Source organism: Malurus melanocephalus, unplaced genomic scaffold, assembly GCF_030028575.1.
Source record: "Malurus melanocephalus ecotype Western Australia unplaced genomic scaffold, MMel_1.1 scaffold_888, whole genome shotgun sequence".
NCBI lineage: Eukaryota > Metazoa > Chordata > Aves > Passeriformes > Maluridae > Malurus > Malurus melanocephalus.
Window position 1 is genome coordinate 37,082 of NW_026624120.1, and position 26,716 is coordinate 63,797.

Below are 26,716 nucleotides of genomic sequence, written 5' to 3' on the forward strand. Positions count from 1 at the left end.
TGAAATAACATTATTGAAATACTTTTTCCATTGATGCAGTACTCTAACATGAAGTAAAACACCTATCRTTAGGAAAATGAGTAGAAGAACTTGTTGAACTAAGATTTATTTGAAAAAGAATGTTTTCTTAATTTCTTCAAAATCAGTCACTACGAGAACACAAATTGTAGCCACTTGGAAAAAACAGCTTAAATGCTACATACTAGAAATCTTTGAATTTCCTCAACTGTAATAAACCATTTGACCACTTTGATTTGTTATCCTTTATGGCATCTAGAATTTTGCTCTCCTGGAAGCATGGAACACTTTCTGGCCTCTAGCTAATAATATAATAAATGTATTCTCCTAGAGGTGGAAGAGATGATTGTACTTTAAGGCCAAATACTATATGTATAATATATCTATAAAAATATATATCTATATTAAAATATATATATATATATACACACAATATATTTATACCAAATAAATATTATTATTTTTAGCCTCAACAACTTTCAGATTCCCATCTCTGGGAAAAAAAAAAAAAAAAAGATCATCTATACTTCAGTATCTCACAGAAGTGTAAGGAGAAATAATTCATAGATCATGGGCCAACCAAACATTTTGGTAGAAAGACTTGTTAATGCATATGCAATATTAGCTGCCAGGAAATATCCTGTGCCATGGAAGCCTGAAAGCATATCCAAAATACATCCTAAATAAATGCCAAAGAAAATTATTTTGTTGGAGTTTTTTTAGCTTACTCTAAAATACTTTCTCAAGTTTTTAGATTTTTGAACGTAAGTATGCATTTTAGAAAGAGTTCAACTTCTACAAAGCAAATGTAGAATATTGTACTTACACAAAGTGGCAGAAAATTACTGAATGTTGTTGCACAGTGATCAGCCTTATAGGAGTTCACATCATCTGTGCAGAACTCAGGCACTGGAGTAAGATGTGGTCCTTCCCCTTTCTGCCAAATGTACAGGGCAATCTATCAAAATTGGAAACATTTATATCAGTGATTAAACTAGATAAAAAATTTCAGGGCATACAAAGAAATCATATTAACAAGAAAAGTGAAAAATATGGGATGATGTAGCAGATTTGTCCCTTAGCTAATTAACTAATTCTGCTGGTGGCACCATGCTCAGAGCCAGATATTGTTCTTCCTGTTTCTTCCCTCGTCATTCCCTGCAACTGGAAGGATAGAGAACAGTACTTGTGCTACTGGATCCCTTAACCAATTGACCCCAGTATTATTTCAGAATTCAGCTATTCAGAATTGATGTCTATCACATGAACCAACTAAGAAGTAATGCTCCTAGACCACAAAGGATATTTGACAATTTGTTCTAATATTTTAATATTTTAATAATTTTAAACGAATTTTCAATACAAAGCCTTAGAATTGTGTGAAGCTGTTTTATTTCAGAAGCGAGTTTAGAGGGACATTTTGGGTTGTAGCAGAGGATGACACTAAAATAAAAGGACAAAAATAATCTTAATCCTAGCTCAAATCTAATGTTAGATGTACCAAAAAAATCTGTTATTCAATTCCAGATTTGAATAGGCATCAGGGAATATTGCTGTATGTTGTACAGTTACAAAAAGTCTAAGCAACAACCTGCGAGTGAGCAGCAGCATGACAAAAATACCATGTCTGCAAGATAAGGAAGTGATATAAATGTTATGGACATAAGAAATAGTGACTTGGGAATAAGGTAACACAAACATACATAATAAAAAGGATGCAGAGCACCATAAAATATCAAAGACTAGAGCCATACGTCTAAACTGTCAAACTAAAATATTTCTTAAAAATTTAAACATTATACACAATCATTTAAAATAACAGATTTGCCATGCCCCACAGGAAAGACGACGCAAACTCTGAGGGAAGCAGGTGCAGGTTCTTCTTTATTAACTCCCCTTACCAGCAAACTAGCATGAGTTATATACACTTTTCTTATCTCCCACACATGCAGTTACACCAATCACACATGCCTCAGCCAATCACATGGCCAGGCAGCTTCCAATGTCCATGCACCATGATCTCCGCTCTAATTGGTTATTTAGTTTCACTTGACCAATGCTGTTCACCGCCATGGCTGGCTGCGTCAGCTAGTCCGTGCCCCCACTAAGTCCAAGCCCAGCCCCCATACACAGCTGTAAAATCAGCTAGGGCCACCGCACTGATTATATCCTTTGATTTCTTGACAGTCTTGATTCACACTAGAAGAACATAGACATTGAAATGATTTAAGGTGGAGAGATGGTGATATATTAAATAAATAAGAGAGAATGAAGCTGCCTCTAGGGAGACATGAGACTGCAGAAAGAATAACTACAGGGCTGAAGCAGGTTATCAGTGGCAACAAATTTAAAATTAAACATATGCAAAGACCTGCTAACAGAGAAATAAGAGGATGGAAGTAATTTTGTTGGTTGAGTGATCAATTGTTTTTTATTAAGCAATCTGTGGCACATACATGGAATGTCTCTTAACAATCTTTTTTTATGACAATATGTTTAGAGACTTTTTAGTGCTGAGGTAGACTGAAATATGGGAAATATATGAATGATTTAGTCTTAAAAAAAACCAAACTAAAATGAAATGACATTGTGAAACCCAAGGTCTTAGATTAAGAATTAACAAGAGGGAAAAAAACAGCTTCCTGTCTTGTTTTAAATAGCATAATGAAAGCTGAGAGGGATACAATTGTTTTTGAGAAATAGATCAGTCAAGGAAGGGAAACTACATAAAAGAATGGTTTTGCACAAGACCAAATTCATTTAAATATGCTACAAATCCATAAATGAACAATAGATTCATGTTTTAAATGAGGAGGTTTATGATCATTACAAGATCTGGAAAAGGAGCAGTAGTTTTATGTAAAGGTGTTTTTTGATTTTTTTCAGGACCAGAATCACAGTTCATTGATGACTCTCAGGAGTTTTAAAACAGTTAAAACTATTTCAGTGTCACCCATAATTTCAGGCCAAAATCTTAATCTTGCTCTAACTTTCATTTTCTTCTTCTTCCTTAATCTTAATAATATTCTTATTTCAGGCCAGAAGTTTGTTCCAGATTCATCCCACTCTTCCACCCCTAGTTCAGAAGCTCACTTTGGTGACAGTACAAAACCCTAGATGGGATAAACATTTTAAATACAGTAAAAATAAAAAAAAAAAAAGCTTCCAAAAAAGTAGAACAGGTACTATTTTAGAGCCTCCTTCTCAAGTTCATTTCATGAGTCAGTTCACTTACTGTCTGAAATAACTTGTGCCACCTTTTGAAACTGCTGCATATCAGAGATAAAAAATAGTCCTTCCAGACTTCCATGCTGCAAGTTGCAGCACTGATTGCTCACACAATAGGTTCCTCAGTGCATTTAATATTAAATATTTAGCTGAGAATCTGATGCAGAAAGTGAGTGAGGCTGGCTAGTGTCAAGACACTTCTCATCTCAGCTCATGCTCCATGAATTGGAAATCTCTCCTCTCCTTACACAGCAATCCTTAGAAGCTATCTTAGTATACAATCCTTTATGCATTCATATATAAATGCAAGCTTTTTAATGAATTTTTCTATGTTTAAAGTATCATTTTAAAGTATGACAATACTCTAAAGGAAGGAAAATAAGTCTAATATGCCATTGCAGTCAAATTTTTTTGCAATGTTTAAGAATAATCTCTTATTTCCATTAGGATTTAACACCATTCAAATACATAACTTGGAGACAATTTTTTCTTTCATCACACCACTGCTTACCTCATGTTTTAAATCTATTGTAAAGTCTGACTTGAGTGGTTCACTCTTCAATTTCTTTGCAAGCCTATACAATTAGAGATGAAGAAACTTAATCAAAAACATTTTAAAAAATCAATCACTACTCCATGCAGCAAAGCGTGGCTGGTATTACTGACCATCTTATAAGGGGAAGAATAATAAATCACATTTCTGTATGTATTGCCTCAAGAAGTAACCTACATTTATCATATAAATCCCTTTTTTTGTTTGCATTGTGGGTGAAGGTTTCTCCTTTTGTTTCCTTTCTTTGGGAATTTTTCATTCCCATTTTGTTGCTGGGATACACTCATTACCAGGTCATCCTTTTGATGCCTGGGCGATTAGTAAAGACAATAAGACCTATGCCCCACCCAAACGATCTTGCTAAGTACTGGGTTAGGGGATGGGTGTGTGTGTGGTGGGGGGTAACTTCACTTCCTGCCTTGCTTGGCTCAGAGAAGGAGGTCGACCTGCTACCTGCGGGGGAGAGCTCGCCTGCCCTTTTCTGCAGAGCCCAGCATCTCCACTCATTGGTTCCTGTTTGCTGCACTGTGATCTTCTCCCCTGTGCCTTGCCGGGGACCCCCTGAGATTCCAGCATCAGGGGTTGAGTCCTGCTCCATCCCGTCTCGCAGCCATGGGATTCTGCTCGTCTCTTTGCTGTCCCAGGGTTTCTTGCTGTCCAGAGAAGCACCAAGATAGGCGTTTTCACTGTGAGTTTGCAGAGGAACTTTTCTTCATCCATCTCTGCCATTTTGTGTCCACCGTTGGCCACATGGGAGATCTGAACCAGCCGGGACCAACGCCACAGTGCCCCCTGCAGCCACTGGGGAATCATCGCACCCGCCCTTACCGGCCAGGAGCCAACAGCGCCCCTGCTGACTGGGACTGTAACTGCACTAAAGGGGAGGGTGTATCTCTGTGTGAGGCTGTCACTGGGTTTGTGACTGGGCTGGTTGTTGCTATTGTTATTGTTACTTGTTTCACCTTGTTACACACATTAGTAAAAACTGTTATTCCCTTTTACCCATATTCTTGCCTGAAAGCCCATGATTTTCAAAGCCATAATAATTCGGAGGGAAGGGGGGTCATATCCACCACTCCAAGGAGGGTCCCTGCCTTCATTGGTAAACACCTGTCTTTCAAACCAAGACAATYTAATATCTGAGCAGTGCCGTGATGTTAACATTAATAATTTTCAGCACACACATAAATTGATACATTCTTCGTGCCCAAGAAGAAAGTTCTCACCTGAAGAAGATGGAGAGTCTCGCATAACATTTTCAACAGATCAAAAGCAGAAGTGCATTTGAAGCTCAGTATTGATCAGCATCTCAAACTACAGACAATATTCCCTTTTTGTGTATTTCAAAGCATAGTATTTAGRGACTTTCAATTTATGAGAACATCAATTCTTGCTATGGTAAAATGCATTCAGCTTCTGAAATCTATGAACTTTTCAAATCTCATTTAAAGCATCTAAACATCTAATAGGAAATAAATATCTAGTTTGTCTGTACAGCATGTATACTTTTAGAGGGCAATGCARTCACTCTAAGACAGTAACACCAGTGTCAGGGGGAAAATGCATTTTTAAAATTACAAGATGGTATTGAACTAATTGAACAACTAGTACAGGACAACTATTAGCTAGTTGATGTAGGCAGAGTGAAACAAAATAAAGCACATGCACAGCAATGATACAGAAATCTATTTCTCTCCTCTTGTCTACTAATGAATTCTGAAGTGTTTATAATAATTATGCTTCGAATGTGTAGAATAGTGAAGAATAAACAGGACATGATTAAAAATTAAATTCTTACTTGTTAACAAGTGGAATGCTAAGAGCCCAACCAGCAGCAAAATCTGGAAATTTAAAGACTGTAGGATTTTCAGCAAAGGCATAATGGTGAATTATTGTAGATTCTTCATCATATAATGCTTTACCTAAAAACCACTCCTGTAAAGGAATATAGGAAACAATTTTGTTCAGCTACAACATCCTTTTAGTGAAGATGATGACTGCTTTCACGCTGAATAAAGCAAACCTGAAAACAAAAACAAGGGAAGCATATAGTTCACAATAAATAATCTGGACAAAATTTGTARTTGGCAAGAAATGAAACTAAAGGTAGCTCTCTGAAATCAAATACAGGCTGCATTTTCAAATTCCAGAACACACCCTGGTTTCCACTTGTTCACAGAACACTGAATCCCAGCATCATAGAAGGGCTTAGACTGGGAGAGGCCTCTTGAGATCATCTAGACCAATTCCCCTGCTAAAGCAAGATCACCCAGTGTAGGCTGGACAGGACTCTGTCCAGTCATGTCTTGAATACATTCCACAATATCTCTATTCCAGTGTTTGACTGACTGCTCTCTAGACTAGACACATAAGAGCACTGCATTCAGGAATTTCATATATATCAGTTTTGAATTTCCATCCATCTGGCCGTTTCTACACTAGAGAACTTAAAAGCAATTTCAATTGTAACACCCTCACTGTGTCTTACTACAACATTTTACAAGTTGTTTGGATTCTCTCCTTTAGACAGATCTTTTATACCCTGTAGGTACCAACAGCTTTACATCCTTGCTGCCCATCCACATGGGTTACTCATTCTGGACTTCCTTGAGGCTCTATTCTATCACCCTTCAGGATGACAGGAACAGAAGGGGCACACACAATTTGGTTTAACTGTGCACACATCTTTCTGCCATCTTCCACTACAAAAGCACAGTTTGAATCAATATCTGCTGTTGAAACACAGAATCAAAGAGGGATTGGGATTGGAAGGGACCTTTAGGGATCACCTGGTCTATCTTTCCCTGCTCAGGCAGGTCCAGCTACAAAAGAGAATGCTCAGGACCATGTCCCAAATGCTTGTGACTTAACTCCAAGGAATGCAACTTCACCGCCTCTTTGGGTCAATGTTAATTCATTTCCACAACAGAAAAATGTTTCCTGATGCCTTGAGTCATTATCTAAATAAGACATTCCTCACTGTTTCTCAGTTTTACTACAGTCAGTAATGTCCTTGGTTATCCCTTAACATTCCTACACAGTCTCTTTCAAGCCTTTGAAACATCCATTTTCACTCAATATTACACTCAATACATTTGTATCTGTCACTAATCTCTAAAGCTGCAGATTCATCAACAATTCACATGCCCATTGCAGACCTCTTAAAGGGATAAATGTATACCAACCTTTGATTATGCAGACTGCTGAGACCTTAAAATGAATAACCAATTAGCTTATTCTGATATAACCAACCTTAAATTTTATGACTGATGGACTACTATGTATATATAAGGACTACTACTATGTATATAAGGAATTAGGTATGGATTGTTACACTAAGAKGACAATTACTATGTACAAAAGCAAAATGGTTTATTTTCCTTTTATTGCAGGTTGGACTGTAATTTGTTRTTTTATTAGAATCTGTATGTAATGTAAAGGAGAGACTAAAATTAGCAAAAGGGCAGCATCTAGAACAAAAATGTTCATGTTTCTATTCTGAAAATATTAATTACAAATTGTTGTTTCAGAAACAGAAAAAAATAACATTTCAAATAACTTTTGGATCATTTTGAAGACCAAGTGTTTAAAAAGGTAAGATCTCTGAATTATTATTATTAGTAGTAGTAGTAGCAGTAGCATTTTATGAAAGAATTGTGAGAAAACAACATAAGGCCACGTGCCTGGCAAAAGAAGTAAAGTGAGTCCTGAAGCAGAATTACAATAAAGAAGCAAAACATATTTCACACAGGGTATTTTGGCTTCTTTTATTGCAGGCAAAGGACTGGCATCGAAGTGATTTTTTTTTTTTTTTTCTGAAAATTTTAAATATTAACACCTTTCCTGTCAGATGCCTTGCCAAATTTGCTTTGCTCCTCGGTGACTGTCCTTCTATTTTGTTCTGCAAGATTTTGATGGTGTTTCTTTTTCAAAAGGTACAGAAAATTTACCATCAAGGCAGTTCAGAAACAGAATGAAAGTAAAAAACCCTACTATTTTACATCAGAGACCAACTTACATCAGTTATTCCATCTGATGACAATCAGAATTGATAACAGACAGAAAAACAGGGAGAAGGGACCAGAAAACAGACTATATTAATCTTTTTGTTGATGGTACATCATTTTCAGGCTATTCACAGAAAAAAAAACGCTTTCTCTGCTCAATTTTAGCAGCTTTTCAACAGCTAGACAAGCATTTGTACTGCTTAATGTTAAATACCTTGCTTCAGCTTTAGCAACCAAAATCTATGCCCCTGTTTTAAGACAACATTTCCCCTGTTTTTCCAACATTTGGAAAAACTCACTCAATGACGCTAAAAAAAAATCAAATATCTAAGTATTTCACCTTAGACTTTTCAAATCTTCTGAGTGTTTCTAGCAGCTTGATGACTTGTATTCTTGTATCTTCTTCACAGAAGAAAATCCATGAGGAGTTGCTACCATGGGTAACAGAGAAGCTAAAAAACGAAATAAATATTTTACCAAATAAGTGATTTATGAACAAAATGAAAAATTCAAGGCACATTCCCTAAATATAAGTAGTTTGCCATCAATTATTCATTTACACTGAAGCAGAAAATTTTACTACTGATTTAGAATTATACAGCAAAGAACYACAAACCCACAATCTTTATTCGTCCAGTTTCCTTTGCATGGCTTTTATATTGATTCAATTAAAACAATCATCTGACTAGAGGAATAAGAAAACTATTGCCTATGAACATCACAGTTTGCTTTCTCTACATTTTCTACTGACCAAATCAGCAGTGAAAAGAAACAGCAAAAAAAAGTAAGCCATCAAAAGTAAGTAAAAAAGCTTGATTGGATCATTTATATTTTAAAGAATGATGTTTGCCTACAAAAAAAAAAAACAACAAACCAAAACCCACTTTAAAAGCCATTGCATTGTCTGAGAAATACTTAAGCTAGAAAAAGTGATGCCTGCCTCTGCAGATATTTTAATTATATGCTAGAAGCTAGATGGTTGCCAGCTGTTAAACTAGCTCAGTCTTTCTTCATCTGGGGCAAGTTATTGTGCAGACTGGGGTAGAAATAATTTTCTTCACAGTCCTCTTCCTGTTAAGCTACATTTCCTCTGTGACTTGCAACAATATTTGACTACATATCACTTTCTGCTTAAGACACTTAATCTACTACACTACAGGAGCCAGAAGAACTCATGATCCCGTTCATCCCTTTAGGTCATAAAAGCATATGCTTGGTGCATAGTCAACACTGAAATACAGGCAACTCTCTGCCATTCAGCCAAGCAAGCAAGATACAATCAAATGGGGAAAAACCTTCCTAGCTGTCCTCTCTAAAACTTGYCAGACAAGTACAGAAGGGGTATCAGATACACCTCATGTTTTAAAATATGTACAGTATTTAATGCCCTGTGAAGACTGCAGGTTGCTCTCTCATACTTTAGTGCTCTAAAGTTAGAACTTCAAGACAGAAATGTCTGGATTTACATGAAAGCAGGTGGGGGAAGGGCAAACACAAAAATGACCCCCACAAAAAGAGTTACTACACCTTGTGAATACAGAACACATAAGCTCACAAAAATAATGATCAGCTCATTTAGCTATTGCTGGAGAAACATGATTCCCAGGGCTAAGTACTTCAGGTCTCCAAGAGAGTCTAACGGAGAGCACAGGGCATGCAAGTTTGGAGTTCAGATTGCAAGGAGCCATAGGAAATACACAGATAAGATAGTGTTTTGGATAATTTTTTTAAAAGTGTTTTGGATATTTTTTTTCATTCGCTGCTGAATGAACATGGTTACTGAGAAAAAAATGTAGCAAGCATTCTGGGCACAGTAAAGATACTGTGTCATAAGACATACACTGATTGCATCTTCTGAAATCACATATTTTGTCCAACTTAACCTGTGCCCAAGAACTAAGAATTAAGAATTTTCATAACTGCTTAGAGACCTCCTTAAAAATGCTGACAGCTACAGGACTGAGAAAAGCTATTCTTTTGAAAGCAGTTTTCTGATTCAGATGCATCTTATATTGCACTTAAAAGTATCATCAGCTGTTGCAGAATGGGCTGAACTCCCTTCTTCTTTTGTCCATTGAGAAAGCAAAACAATAAAAGCTTCAAAACATCAATGTACTTCTAAACTACTCCACATCTTCATTTGCCAAAAGTACTGAGTGAAACAGTACGCACAAGAAAACTTTAGAAACCTCAAGATGGAAATCCTCTACTTTAAATTCTTGTTCTGATTTCTACAGAATTTTCTTCTGTTTTCTCGCACAAATGAGCATTTGTATTTTTTTATTTTAGTCTGCTGTCTTACAAGAGCTGTATCTGTAAAACACTGTCACCAGGACATAAATAATTCAGAAGAGGAACCATGAGGTCATTGAAACAGGAGCTAAGCAGGGAGAAAAAGAAAGATGATTGATAGTTGGAACATCATCTTCCAGTTTTTCAATTTACTTCAAATCTCTTTTGCTATTTTTCACAGTTTACATATATCTCAAAGACAGCCACTGTACAAGCACTACCTTCATGTTTCTACACACAAAGCAATGGAATACAGAAGGAAAAGTATCCTGTCCTGCAACCACTCTGATGTAAAAACCTCACCCTGAATAAGTCTAATAAATTATATTAACTAAATTAAACCTCAAGAGGCTGCAGATTTCAATACAAGCTTCAGGCAAAAGATAGTCTTCAGTACCATATAGGTTCAGGATTTCTAAACAAAATCACTGTTTCCTTCTTATCATTGCAAGATACTACCATGAAAATGCAGCATGTCTTCCTTGGAGCCATCTGGATAAGCCAAGAAGAAAAGATATTTGAGACTACTTATCTTTTCTGATCATAGTGATATGAAAATTGGCCACATCAGCATCTAAAAAGATGCTGAAACGTACAACTTCTCACCAGAGAGACATACCACGTCTTACAAATACTATAAGCAACAACAGAGAGAAACCCCGAAAAGGTATTATGATCTACTGTTTTTTTCAAAAAAAGCATTCATCCACTTCATTCAGTCAAATAATCTGAAAATCAAAAGTTCTCAATACCTCACATTACACCCCCAGTAAAAACTGGGGACCAAATAGAAAAACACACATTCAAGAATGCTGTTTATTTAGACTAGTTTACTTCCCTAATAATTTTAAAATATTATTTGAAGAAGGTAATTGCTCAGTTAAATTCTATTATTATTGTCCATTTACTTAAAATAGGTTTCTCTGGTTTATTAAAGTTTATCAGAAAATTGCTTTGTAAAATAAAAAAAAATACAGCAAGAAAGTTAAAAGATAAGGTTGCAACTCTCATTAAAAAACTTTGCTTCAGAAAAAAAGAAGTCTGAGTAACTAATATATATAATCTTGGTTACAAAAACTTCTGAAAATAACTGGCATTCATTACACTTACTCTCTCATTAATGGCAATATTGTCCATGCACCTTCATGCCTGTCGATCTGATGAATAAGCAGAACTGTAGGCAATTCCTTTAAGAAAAATAAAAATATTCCCATTAAACTTGAATTATATGTACCTTTTTCCTAAATATCAATTAATCTTTAAAAAAGTATCCTGGAATGACTACTTAGCTTTCATTGTTTTTGACCAGCAAGTAGCCCTGAAGAATTAATTAATAATGAGGCAAAATGTACTTGGTGTCAGCTTTGAGCAGTGGAAGGGCACACGCAGTCAAGGTAATGATATGTATCTTAGGCACTGTCTCTCTGCAATTCATAAAACTCTCCTACAAATGCATCCATGGCCTCTACTGCATTCACTGGTTATTCTTTCTTGAAACTAACTTTCCACAGTTACAAAGCACATGTGTTTTCACATACGTCAACATGTTACATATGACACAAGTAAAGTATCTTACAACCTAAATAAAACAATTTCATCACTTTTGAAGACTGGAAACTCTACCCTCTCCACTTTCACAACTGAGATTACTTTAAAGGGCAAAATAAAAAAATGGAATTGCTTGTGGTCAGAAATACTGTGTAAGACATTTTTACTCCAAGCTACCACCTATTCTATAAGCACATGAAATCAGCAATACCTGCCACAGATTACAACTGCAAAYGCTACACAAACAAAAGCTAATTGTGAATAAAGGGTTTAAATCCACAGAGTCAAACCAATTCCAAAGACACAGTCTCACACAGGCTCATTTTTAACTTAAAATCATTTAATATTTCTTATGCAAGTTGTAGTATGAAGATGCTAGCCACACAATCAATGTCACAGCAAATCATTGAGAAAACTGAAATCCAGCTGTGGTTCTTGAAGCTACATATTGAAAGTTCTCTTCATTAACATGTAAAAACTTAAAGGAATAGCATATCTAATAAAGAAAACATAATTCAGAATAAAAGAATTAAGAACTAATTAATGGAATTGCTAACCTGAAACAAATGTTTGTATTCTTTCTGCATCGCATGCAGTTTCATATTAACCAATTTCTGTATGAGAAATGTGCAATTTCTAGAGAACAAAATTGTACCGTGTAAAACCAAAGAAAAGTTGTAAGGTTTCATAGACTACAAGGCCAAAATGAGCTACTGTAAGCACCCAGGATGGCAGAGATCACGCTCAACCTAAATGGGATTTCCAGGCGACAGCTAGGTCACATTCCTTTATGATCCACTAGCAGACCTGTGTTTGCTTTAGTTTCTTACAAAGTAGTTAACTGAATTTCATCTAAGCATAACCAAACCTTGCCCTATGTGTATAGTTTTGTGAGAACCTGCTTTATTATAACATAATTCAAACTACATCTTGCTCAGCACTACTAATTACATGTCTTGTGTGACATGACATTGCAAGTACGACACAGAAACAGATGCAGAACTGTGGTGAAATGCAAAACACAACAGTAATGTGTTCATTGTTACATTACTGAGTCACCTGAGCAGAGCAAAAAGCAATCTTGGAACACCTTAGAGATCAGTAGTCTATAGGAATTTGCTAATAATGAGCCCAGTGTGCTGCTACCTGCAGGTATCCTGTCCACACACCCCTGTGCTTTGTAAAACTTGTTGCTTGTTAAACTGCCCCACAAAGCCCAGAGCCAGGGGACAGGAGTGGGCATCTTAAACCCTGAGCACTGCTGCTGAACTGCACAGCTCCAGAATTAGAAACGTTTTCCTATTCCTATTTACCCTACAAGCACTTAACATTTCCCCTGCTCTCTTATCTTCTTTTCAGTAATCAATCCAAAGACACCCTCAGAGCTAGCCTACCTTCTCAGTCTTCCCTTGGGAGGTTAAATAAGCCAAATTCTTACAGTCATCTCTTACGACTACTTTGACAAAGTAGAGCTGTGGAATACATACTGAAGTCTCCCTACAGCTTTATTTTCACAAACATGCCAATTCTGTAGACATCCTGAAGGATTTCTAAAATAAAGTAATAGCAATAGCAACAGAAAAGGAAAGTAATAGCAAATCTTCTACCTCTAAGCCCAGGGGGTCAGATAATTCAGTGGGAATTACTAGCTCAACATTACACCAAACACACTATCTTCCCTGTATTCTAACAATTTGCTTAAATATTGAAAATTAAAATACATATTTCAAATGTTTTTCATGTTTTAAAGACATAAGTATCAATTTTATCAGAGCCTCATGTCCAAGAATCCAGGACAAAATATTATTTCAATATCATTCAAATAAAACCCATGGACGCTTTAAAGTACTACTTTACAATACAACTGTAACAAAAGAACTTTGCTTCTGTTTAACACATCAGTTATTTAGGAGCTTCTCCAAAGTTGTCCTGTCCTTTTAGATCCTTGCTCTATTTCTCCCTTTAGGCTCCATCCATAGAATCATAGAATAGTATGATTTGTAATGGACCTTTAAAGCTCATCTAGTGCAACCCCCTTCAACAAGCAGGGATGTCTTCAACTACATCAGGCTGCTCAGAATCCTGACCAAAACAACCTTGAATGTTTCCAGGGATGGGACATCAACACCTCTCTGGGCAAACTGTCAGTGTTTCACCAACCTTGCCATAAAAAAATTTCTTCCTTATGTAGAGTCTGAATCTACTCTCTTTTTGTTTCATAACTTTACCCTTTTCCTTATCATTACAGGCCCTACTAGAAAGTTTGTTCCCACCTTTTATAGGTCCCCTTTAAGTACTGAAAGGCCACAGTAAGATTTAAAAAGCCCCCACAACAACAAAACCCATCTTGCCAATAAATCACAGTTTCCAACAATCTTCTGCTCCTCAGGAAGCCTAAAGTAATAAAGTATAATGAATTATTTTTCATTAAAGAGGATTTCTACTACTCCCAGATGCCTGGTTATAATTTTTAAAAAGAACTTAGTTTTCATAATATATTATGTGTCGTTTTGGAGAGTTCAGTGAAAGGCCATGGTGTTACCCTGCTTTCACAAATCACAGAGCAAGTACCGGGTGAGAGTCTGTCAATAAATGATCTTACATTAAAGATACAAGCATTCGCCTAATTGTATGGAAAAAATAACTAAAACTTAAAGTAATTTGAAGTGTTCCTGACTGTAACTTTAGAATATAGGCAACAGCAAAAAATCCCCCAAAACCAAGAAAAAAACGGACAAAGCTTTCCACTACAATATATCCTGCCTCAAAACACTACTAATTATCATTGATTTATGTTTTTAATGTAGGAAAGATGCTGGCAGTCACTGATTTTGTATTTTACTTATTTTCAACAATAGTAGGAGTAAATTTCACTAAGCATATCATAACATGGCCAATTTCTAAYATGCTGCCTGAACTTCCCCCAACTGGAAAATCAGTAGAGATTGATGGGACATTGCAAGATCTTCCTTGACTACTGGTTCAAACAAGGGACCTACATCAAACTGTATTATAAACGTGCCTATGTTTTCCATCATCAAGAGGAAAAAAATGTGTCAACAATTTGCTGCAACCTTGAAGAGACCACAATTCATATGATCAGAACATGAGAAAAATCAAGAAATTACTAAAATGAAAACAAATATTTTCCTCAAAATATATATGTACACCAACAAATTAATAATGTGTTCTGCCCCTACCACCCAATTAGTAAAAAAAGGGGAGTAGTTCTAATTTAATCTACACTGAGCTACATTTTTCAAAGACCAAAATGAAGTCTGGAGTACCCAATAAGGTGCTTACTGATAGAGCTGTCAACTCTACCTTTCGAAGTTGACCTTTCAAACTAAACAATATAAAAGCCTAACTAATGTCACTCTTCTAATTACTGAGACATGAGTAACATTTGGAGATATAGACACATGTCAAATTGATTAGCGTAGTTATAAAGCTTAATACCTAGCAAAAAACACTGGGATTTAATAAAATTATAATGTAATTTCTTGCCTTTTAAACCACTCTAATATCTAGTTTGAGCAGTAGTCTGAATTTTGAAAACCAAGGCTTTGAACTTACTAAATAACAAGTGTCGTTTTGGAGGAAAAAAACTTATTCACTATGAAAGTTATCACTAATTTAGTTTGCATCTAATTTTCTTTTTCCTCTGCTAGGATCCTCCATCTTCCCCTGAGATATCACATATCTTCCCTGTTCTGTTCTTTTGAGAGTTACTGATCACCAACATCACAAATTAAATCTTATTTTGTAACAAGACAAACAAAAAGATGTGGAAAAAGTCTGGAGAAGTTTTGAGTGCTTGTTATAATAAATGCTTCCACAGACGAGTATAATAAGACAGTAGTGTAGAATGACAACAATATATTGCAGTAAGTGCCATTTGTTTGCTCTTCCTTGAGTGGATAAAAAGCAGCAAGGAATACTTCCTCCTCAGCTCACAGTTTACAAGAACTCTAAATTAATGCAATCATATAAAAGACAGATGTGGTATACAGCACATAGCTATTATCATGAATGCAAGTACTAATGGCGAACCACTGTAATTATGCTGTCAACTGATCTCAGTAAGATCCTTTGTTTAGAATGTGTTTAAGGTAGGATTTTAGTATTGCGGCTGATAGTGGGTAAAGTAAGTTTTTACTTAAAAGCAAAATCTTTCTCAATCCCAATCAGCGCATAAAGACATTTCAGGTCGGATATTAGGAAAGATTTCTTCAATGAAAGAGTGCTTAAACACTGAACAGGCTCCCCAGAGAAGTGGTGGAGTCACCATCCCTGGAAATGCTCAAGAAACCAAGCAGATGTGATACTTTGTGGTATGGTTTACTGGGCATGGTAGTACTCAGTCAAAAGTTTGACTTGATGATCTTGGACATCTTTTCCAACTTTAATGATTCTGTGATTCAAACAATGAAATTAAGCAATTTATGAGATTCAATTGATTCTTTTAATATCACCAAAGTCAGCTAGAGAAGTAGATTTTTATATTCACAGACAAGTAAGCCTGAAGCATCTTTCACTGACAGCAACTTTAAGGCAGCCGTCTCCTGAGCGAACAGGGATACAGGGGAGCAGGCTCCTTCCCCACAACAATGCAAACCTAATGTGCCTTCTTTAACTAGGGATGAAGGGGAGGAACACCAGAGCAGAAAGAAGCTTCCACAGGGCAAGAAATTTGGTAAATGTATTTCAAGTACTAGAACAGATGCTCAGGAGAAGTTACAAAAACAAAACAACTGTCAGCAGCTACTGATTTTAACCTGTATACTCTCATGTATACTTGAGCACTCTACTCAAAGATGATTGAGCAATTTTAATATAGCCAACAGCAGTGGAGGAGGAAGCTTTATAGCAATCTCTTATTCTTTACTAAGAAAAGAAATACCCTAGTAAAACAGTTTTGTTCAAATCCTATTAAGTATGCAGAGATTGCTGCAGAAGAAGCTGAAGAGACACTTAGCCTAAAGCACTTTAAACTTCGGAATTTTTTGTATATATTTTTCCCTGACATGACAAGACATCTCTGTGAAGTGACAGTACCTATTTTCTGCATTAAAAAGGCCAAGACAGTTACCACATATTTGACTGGTGAAAGGTGCTATACAAAAATAGTATATGATGTGTAAGGCAGGGCTGAGGGGAGCTCGTTCATAAATACTAAAACATTTAAAACATCTCATTAGTGCAGAATCATCTGACTTCTACAAATTCCTTCAAATGTGCTGAGCATCCATTAGAGGAAAATGATCCTGTTCACCTTCCAGCACTACAGTAGTAACTTTTACAGTTTCAACACTTAATGAGCTAGACATCAATTCTGCTGATAACAAGGCCTAGCAATTGTCAAAAGGATGCCAAAACCTTTGCAAAATGAGAAGCAAGGGCATATTAGAAAATCAGAGATCAAAAAAATAAAACAAAAAGTGAGGAAAACAGCTGGAGAAAAGCAAAGATAAAACAAAAGTCACTCAAATGAGTAAAGCCCTGCAAGTCGACCTTGAAGAGATTTAAGATAACACTGAAATACATTTTCAAAACAAGCAGAGGCTTTTGTATACTTTTCCTGGAACACTTTCAAAAGATTTTATTTTGAATGTGCCTGACCCTTCAACAGAAGAGAGTTTAGAAGCATTTCACAACTGTATTGCTGGAAAAGACCATTTATACAGAACTTTGCTCAAAACAAAATAAGGCTAGCAGTAAAATTTTGAGTTACAATGCTTCTACAAAACAGAACTCATACTTCACATTACCTGTTACTCACATGGAAGAATGTGATACTCATTTTCATTTTCCAATACTCCATGGTATCAGTTTTAAAATATTCTTAAATTCTTGGTTTGGTGTTTTGTTTTGGTGTTTTGTCTTTTTATTTTGGTGGTTTGGCTTTTTGCTTTAACTCCATAATGAACAGTACTAATTTGCTATAGTTCTTCTGGTTAATACACATAGGACCCCATTTAATATCTAGACTTTTAGGAAAAACTATTGGTTTCTTAATTGGCCAAGGGTGTTCAACATAAGAACCCTCAAGGACACAAAGCAAAAAAACTCCTACTTTACTATATCAGTTTTCCTAGGGAAATACAGACTTTTTTCTTCTAAACACTGTCACAATCACAGGCAATTAAAAAGCACTAACTACATCTAAAACTTTACCTGTTTACTCTTTTTAAATGTAATTGCCAAAAAATAATCCTGATTTTGAATTTTTTAAGATGGAAAGGGCATAATCCCAAATATTACCATTTTACGCTACCAACAGCTTCCTTATTCTTATTTCGTGCTTCTTACACAGGTCTAGTTTACAGAGGTCAAATGTTCAGGAACCTCAGAAAATTAAGAAGATTGGTAGAAACTGTCAGGAATTTTTGCAATATCTAAATCCTAACTGAAGAGTTTTGGTTAATATTCAATAAATCACTATTGAAAATGCTTTTGAGCAAGATCAGCATACTGACATCTACTGGCGACCAGAATTATAGATTGGTTTCAAATTCAAAAAATGCCTTAAGTACACAGTAAATGAAAATAAATGGTCAAGTCACTTGAAGAGAATAATGTCAGTGACTTAATCAATTTTGAACGGAGACAGATATGCTAGTTTAATGAAGTAACACAAACCTAGCAGCTATCATCCATCTTGCATTTTAAACCAGCAGAAAATAACTAATGAAACCTTATGGACTAAATATCTATTGCACGGGCCTGTAAAAACATATGAGTGAACCTGATGATTCAGTCCTTTGTTTCTGTACAGCAGTAGTCCTTGAAAACACAAGGATTTAACTTTTTTTTTGCCTGAAACTAATAACTTCATATGTATATAACGCAAAGAAAAATGCTAATTTCAAATGTTGATATGCAGGGTTGCAGAGACGATCTGTCCCACCTCCATAATTAGCATTACTGGGTCATGCCTCATTGTGGCATTGTGAGTCAACTAAAACAATCAAGACATACCAAGTATCTGCTGACTATGCCCCATTTATTTTTTCCTATACATTGATGGCTTTCCCCTTTCCCCAAATTTCAGTCATGGCATTTTGGATGGGATCCCCATCACTGCTTCTCTTAAGACACCATGACTGCTGTTCAAGGAGTAACTGTTAATACTGGAAAAGCGTCACCATTTCAGCATTCCCAAAAAGGCACCCCCTAACCTAGGCAATAAAGTTTTTTAGAAGGCAGGTCAGTTTCAGGTACAACTCTAATTACAACAAAATTCAGCTCTCTCACACAAAACATGCCTATATTCCCACCTCACTGAAACCATTTGTATTTCTACTGACTGAACTTTTCATTGCTCATATAAAGAACTCGACTGAAATCCTTAGGTTTAACAACTGACACCATGTCTTGGGTTGATTTTGTGCCAATTCTGTTCTGTATTCCTATTCCCGTTGGCTTGTATGCCCAAAAGGTGCTTGTGCCTTTAAATGCAAGCCGGAAGAAGGAGCAGGAGCTGCGGGGAAGGCGGCTCGGGCAGTTTAAAAAGCCGGCACTGCCGTGCAGCCTGAGCTTTCGGAGCTCAGCTTTTGCTTTTGCAGCTCCGCTCAGCACCACGGGAGGTCTTTGCTCGCTGGGTGCAGCGGAGTTACATTGTTGCAGTTTTAGCTAGCTCAGGTTTATTAGTTTCGGCAGCTTTCCCTGGACAGACTCACTCTGAGGCTCCTGTGATTCTGCCTCTGGAGCAATTTGGCGATTTGCGGAGAGAAAGCCGTGCGGCCCCGTCTCGTCCTGGATTCCGGAAGAAGTCAAGCCGGCAACAGAAACACACACCAAGCCCTCTGTTCCATCCACAGGGAAGAAAGGACTGTAATCCAGGTTTTTGCCACTGTTACGGGACCGGCCACRTGGGTTTCTCTTTTTGTTTCTTTCCCCAGGGACAGGAGCCGCCATCTTTTCTCCACACCACCACGTGGCGAGCGGGAGGGAGCAGCAGGCATTCCTGGACTTTTAAATATCTAATGGTTACTTTTTATCTGTGTCCTGTGGGTACTGTGTTTTGTTAATAAACTACTTTTTTGCTCTTCACTTTTTGCCCGGCATCTATTTCATATTGGTGGGAAAAAATTATCAAATTTTTCACTTCAGAGGAAACATTTACTCTGTAACCTTTTTCTCTGAAAACATTGTCTCAAACAGAGACACACCATAATCCTCTCTGCACACATTGTATCTGAACACTTGTCTCAATTCTGAAGAGGACTCTGAAAGAGCAGAACTCTGAAGAACTAAGGCTGTTCACATGACTGATTCCATTATGGGATTAAAAATTGCATTTAGACTGAATTTAATTACAACAGGTTTGATAAGCTTGGATAAATGAAGCTTAAAACATCCAGCAATCTGATTTAGGCACTACAAGACAATTTACATCAGACTTCTTTTTCCTTTACAACTAAGAACATGGAAATGAAAAATAGGTTAAATAACCTCACAGCAAGCTATTTCGCATCAGGGGATCTATGCCACTCTTAAATTTTTCTTGATTTTATAGAAGACAAAGAAAACCATTGTTTAGGCAAATTGAACTTTCAAGTAAGTTCTTAAAAACCTCTTCTCTTTAGACTTAGCCTTTACAAATAAAATTTCACATTAGAATGTTAAGTACAACACACAGGTCTCAGGTCAGCATGACCCACCAGCAGGTCAAGGGCAGGGTGCTCAGTCTGCAGAGGGCTGTCAGAGGAACAAGAAGAGTTGGGGAAGGTACTGCATCATGAAGGGACAGGGGTAACAGAGGTGTGAAGGACTGTTGCTGCAGGAAGTGGGGAATCCTTAGGATTTTAATGTCCACGCACATTTCTTCTCTACTGCTATGATGTCACAATTGCACAATGAAATTCTGACAAAAATCTACATTTCAGCCCATTCACCATCTGTATTAAAATACTCACCTAAAATTATTCTAATAATTAAATTGTTATGTTTTCCACTTCATAAAGAATGCATCTTTTTTCTTTTTTTTCTTTGTAAACACACTACAGTTGTATTGAAAAACTGCCTTCTTCCAAGTCTTTCTCATCATTTTTGCATCCAACACCATCCAAACAGTAACAGCTGTTACACAGAAAGGCTGATAGTTGAAATTAAAAGTAGGATAAATCACAGCATACAATCAGTAAATAGCCACTGAAATATTTTTCTTATAAGCACACATTAAGTAACAAAAGAAATAGAACGGATTTGGAAAAGGCACAACAAACCCCAGTATTTTTAGTAAAATGTGGTAACAGCATATGTAACAAGGTGCACTCTATGTTATCTCAACATACCTTTCCAAGATCTACAGCCTGTTTCAAAATATCTCTTTTTAGATCTTCTGCTCTCTTGGAATGAAAAGAATTACTTTGACTCTGGATGACAAATACAATTTCTTTTAATTCTGTAAACAAGAAAATAAGAAGGTTTAAAGACAAAAGATGTTATTCTCTGATTTGCTCCAAACCTAGCAAGAACCTAAGGTGTGTGAGGGAATCTACTACACAGCAAGCTATTTCTTTAATTATATAAACACTTCAAGAAATAGTAAAAAGGCATAATTTAACACATACACAAAAATCCAAACCAGCAGCATTTAACAGTAGAGACATTCATGAGGCTTCATCTTCTCCAATACTCCTTGCCACCACAGCCATAGACCAGCATCTCCCCTCACTAGGCAATGTATGAACATGAAACAGAAAAGATGCTTCCCCAATAAGAAGTTTAAAACCCTACCCAGAAACAAACATCAGATGGAGAGAGACACATATGAGAACACGGAGTAGATACTCTTATCTAATATAACAGCATCAACATCTCACACTTCTCTGCACAATGTTTGAAGGCATCATAATTAAGAACATAAATATTAGAGGAGCCCACGAGAAATTTCAAAGAAACTAATGTCTATGTAGATGTAAATGTTTATGGATTATAGAAGTGACTGTAATAAAATACAAATAGATGATGAATCAGGAAGACAAATTTTCTTGATGATAGTAGATAGTGTAATCCCTCAATACTTGGAAATCTTAGAAAAACAGGCAGCTATGATCCCATTCAGCAGCAGAGCACAGCAGATGACTACAGAGGATGAGAAGATACAGGGAAGAGGACAGATGTCTTTTCCAGAAATCTTAACAAGTTTGATCTATGCTCTGTAACCCACTCAAGACCATTAATTAAGTATTAATCAATGTGTAAAATGAAGAGTAACACATGATTTACAGCTTCTGTTTGTTTGGCCACAAAAGGCTGAACAGATACTACATAGGAAGTTTACAAGGAAACTCAGAATATAACAACTTAAGACAGCACCACAAGGAAAGAAATTAATGCCCCATGAGATCTGTACAGATTGTAAAAAACTGTGGAGAAGAAACAAAGTTCACAACAAAGAAAATTATATTCTAATTTGGCAAATAGAGTAAAATAGTGAGGAACAGTGGAACTAAGGCAGAGAAAAACTGAAGGCAGGTGAAGAAAGAAAGAAGTATCACTAGGAAAACGAGTAAAACTGAGCCCATGAAGAAGGATCACAAGAAAAACATTGGGAGCAGAAAGAGCATTAATCACAAATATCTTCACTAAGATTATGAGAAGATTGCTATGTCCAAGATCCAAGGATGGATTGCATTGCTTTTTTCCACCTAACAGTTATTTGTTAATTTAGACCTACGACTGCTCAAAGCTGCAGCTAGATGTTTTTGTGCTTTCCCCTCAATATTATTTTCCCTCAATTTATTAGGTTATTCATCAAGACACGTCAAATTGTGTGAGGTTTCTGGTGATATATTGTGGATATGGAATAAGCATTGGTTTAGATATCAGTATTCATTTTACATTTTTTCCCCACACAGTGTAGCAATCAACAGTGTTCATGCTTTGAACCACCAAACGAAGTGATTAAAAATGCCATGCATACTGAAAACTTCTAAATAGCAACTAATTGCTACCTAGCAAGATCTTTGCTAGATTTCCTGTGCAAGAATTAAAATCAGTGCAAAAACTGAAACTACACTTCACTAATGCGAATGACAGTCAAAGGATTAAATCGACATGTATGCMCAACACCAAAAACAGCCACAGAGATAAAAAGCAAACATGACACTGTTTTTATATAATTGCTGTTCCAGTACCAGTATATTTACAGATATGGAAGCATCTGAATGACACTTAGTTTCACTTAACGGTACATTTAACAACACCTGTGATATTCCACAATAATATACTTTCTAGGAGCGAGATGACATCTACTAGGATGATTAAATCAAATGAAAATAGTTCCTTTCATTATAGGAAGTTTCAAGAAGTTAATAAAAAGACATATTAAGTGTAGGAAAATGTCAACAGAAAATAGTTAAAATATTCAACACCTAAATTGTTTCTCAAGCTGAGAAACACTCAACGAAGCAAGGGAAAGAACAGTCATTTGAAAGATTAATAACTAGAAGTCCTACTGATCTGTATATAACAGTTTAAAAGAGAAGAATAAAACATCAGAGGAACTAAGAGACATCAAGAACTGTTTCATGCCCTTCCGTTTAACCTCCTAGAAATGGGTTAAAAGACCTAAAAAACTCCAAAACCTAAAAACCTGACCAGTCCATCCAGTCCAGCATATATTCTTTAACAGTCGTAACAGCAAAGAGTATTTGGGGACCCCACAATACCTTCACTTTCTCCAGCGCTCCTCATCTCCTCACAGCATAGAAAACTACTGTATTAGGAAATGCCAGGAGACAGACATAATTAAGCTGACTCTTTTTAGAACAAGCAGAGCCAGGTTCTAAGGGCTTAGCAAAATGAGAAATCCAAGGTTACAGTGCAGAGAATGCAAGCCAGGTTTGTTAACATTTTGCCAGAAGGACATCAGATATGGCTTAAGAAAAGGCAGAAGCTTGCAGAATTTTTATTCTCATTATTTATTAGAGTCCAGCAGAAAAGTATTATTTTTTCCACTATTTTACTTATTAATGTTTGACATGCTTCTTAAATATTTATTTCTGGATAGTACAAAGTTATTGTAATTTGCTACAAGCAAGTTATAGTAACCCTAGTTATTACATGTACAATTAAAACCTAGCAGATGGTAATATTCAGTTTCATCTTAAATCATTACACAAACAGCTACTAAGCATCATAAAATTTTATTTTAAACTATAGCACACTACAAAAAGCAATTCATCAGTTTCATAGTGCAAGCACACATATTCACAAGAAACTACAAGAACTGCGAGTACAATCAAAGATTTAGAATTTTCTGTTTGATTAGACTACATGAACCAAGACAAAAAAAAACCCAAAGTACTTGCGGTTTACTTACCTCTGCCTATTTTACTACTTGTTCTACCTTTTCCAGACTTCTAGAAGAAAGAAAGGAAAAAACTCAAATAAGAATACACACAAAACCTCAAATATTTCTGCAGAAAAACACTGGGAGTCAAAGCACTCATCAGATTATAAATGTATACATAGAGGCTTTAACTCAAAAATTACCATGAAAAATAAAGTAAAAAGTTATTCATCATCAAGAACTGCAACAGATACCCTACATGCTTGCATACTACTACTCAGAAAATACAGTAAGAGTAAGAGAAAAAAAAGAAAATGCTTTTCCATGACTATATTTATACCAGAGCTCTTTAAATTATTACTATCAATGTCTTATTTTTTATTTTATTAGGTATCTCCTAAGCACAAAGTTTGGAATATGGAACTCTATAATATAAACACACCTGTTCAGTGGGAAAAAAACAACCCAACACTCTTATTCATTCGATATACTATCAAGCTTCTATTGAAACACAACTCTTAAAGAAAGTCAAATGCAATTTATATAAAGACAAATATCAAACTGTTATTGTATGACACATAACATGACTTCACTGTAATTTACTCTGATATCACAAACATTCGTTAGAATAGAATTTTACCAGAATGCTGAGGAAGAGACAACAGTGACATTGCATGTGCATCGCTAACCAGGAAACCAAGACACACATAAAATAACTTAGGAGTATATTCAACTTCTTCTAAGTAAGTTTGGGTGGAAAGGTGTGGTTTAAGAGAGACAGGACTGGAGGAAGAGCTCTGCTCTTTCTACAAAACTTGTAGTAAGGAAAACAGAAGCTTCATTTGTTGCACAGTTTATCCCAGGTGATAGTACCCCAGTGCTTTGGTTTGCCCACATGAAAAAACAAACTCATCTTTACTAACTGCATAAGAACATTGTAGATTTATCTTGGTTCAAGGGTTTTAAGACTTTAATATAAAAATGCCACACAAGGCACTCCTCAGTAATAGGCTCATATATAGTTTTCCTACGCTTGAGACAATCCCTATGTATAAATACTTAGCCCCCTCCCTTTTTTTTTAAAATATCAGATCCATGTAATCCTTTTAGCTCTACCTGCATCAAATGATCTTTCCTTCATTTTACACAGAAATGAATAAGCTCCAAATTCCTTGGTAGCCATCTGTAAAACATTTCCAAAAATGACTGCATTCCATCCATTCTTATAGCCCTTTTTCTGCTGACTGGGTCAATAGTTTAAAAGATCTTTTMTAAGATTAATTTATTTTGATATCTATACACAACACTGTCATTATAAAGCACAGTACTTTATAGTTCAAGCTAACCTATATCAGAAAAAACAGAGGAAGATTGATTTTGTGTGCAAACCAAAACCTATGCGTTTTGCAGTACATAGTGTGAAGAACAAGCTATATTTACAATTACTTTTATTAAACACAAAACAATTATCATCTGTTATATTCCTGTTAATGTCATTTTTAAAAAGCAGGGGGGAAAGATATTTTGGCCTGAAGAGTCCTAGGAAGCACCTCTGACTTCATCTGAAGAAAGGTTCTGAAACTTGAAAACAGTAGGAAAGCTTTCATAAATTACATTCTGTGTAAGAAGTTGGATTGAGACAGTAATGGAATTTAACAAACAATCCTTTAGTAATGACAACAGAATAACATTACCAAATCTCCCAAATACACTGCAGAAGAGCAGCAGTTTGCAATAGGGATATTTTTCATTTAGAAAAATTATTGTACATGTAGCAATCATCATCAGAACCAAAAATTATTTAGAAATACGTACTTCTGACTATACTTCTATTGCATCTGATGTGAAATCACTAGATCTAAATGGCAGCTATAGATTTTAACTGTTGCTTCATTCCAGTACTTTTATTTCCCTCCTCTAAATTTCTTTGATACACAAATATCTGTTACAAATATATACACATATAAAAATGGTAGATAGAAGTCTGCCAAAGGACATGCACGCATTCACACCTAATACCAATTATGCTATTTAAAGCTAGGGCTAGCTCTGACCATTAGCTCCCCTAATCTGTTAATTTGAAATTTCATACGCAAGCTTTGCTTGAGCTGTGACTTGAGTGGCAATATATAATAATGCTAATTTGGCAGAGGTAGCCATTTCCCCCTCAATGTAGTATATATTAAACAAAACCAAAAAGAAAGGAAAACCTGTCTTTGAAATTGTCTTGGTTTGAAAGACAGGTGTTTACCAATGAWGGCAGGGTCCCCCCTTGGAGTGGTGGACATGACCCCCCTTCCCTCCGAATTATTATGGCTTTGAAAATCACGGGCTTTCAGGCAAGAATATGGGTAAAAGGGAATAACAGTTTTTACTAATATGTATAACAAGGTGAAACAAGTAACAATAACAATAGCAACAACCAGCCCAGTCCCAAACTCAGTGACAGGCTTCGAGAAATACACCCTCCCCTTTGGTGCAGTTACAGTCCCAGTCGGCAGGGGCACTGTTGGCTCCCGGCTGGGCGGGGTGGGTGCGATGATTCCCCGGTGGCTGCAGGGGGTGCTGTGASTCGGGTCCCRGCTGGCTCAGATCTCCCGCGTTGACAATGATGGACACAAAAATGGCAGAGGTGGATGGAGAAAGGTTTCTCTGCAAACTCACAGCGGAAACGCTGATCTCGGTGCTCCTCTGGACAGCAAGAAACCCAGGAAGGCAAAGAGACGAGCAGAAATCCCGCAGCTGTGAGACAGGATGGAGCAGAGC

The 26,716-nt window shown here is 36.2% G+C and overlaps 1 protein-coding gene across 1 annotated transcript in view; it reads right to left on the bottom strand.

The window, feature by feature from the left end:
• Positions 1-26,716, bottom strand: part of B3GLCT (beta 3-glucosyltransferase) — a 51,943-nt gene that overhangs the window by 16,387 nt on the left and 8,840 nt on the right. Inside the window, exons 3-9 of the mRNA XM_057385923.1 lie at positions 23,981-24,020; positions 20,946-21,055; positions 11,209-11,285; positions 8,147-8,258; positions 5,598-5,734; positions 3,758-3,821; positions 845-976 (exon numbers count right to left, since the gene is read on the bottom strand). Of these exons, the coding sequence (XP_057241906.1) occupies positions 845-976; positions 3,758-3,821; positions 5,598-5,734; positions 8,147-8,258; positions 11,209-11,285; positions 20,946-21,055; positions 23,981-24,020 (672 nt within the window). The remainder of the gene's footprint in view (positions 1-844; positions 977-3,757; positions 3,822-5,597; positions 5,735-8,146; positions 8,259-11,208; positions 11,286-20,945; positions 21,056-23,980; positions 24,021-26,716) is intronic.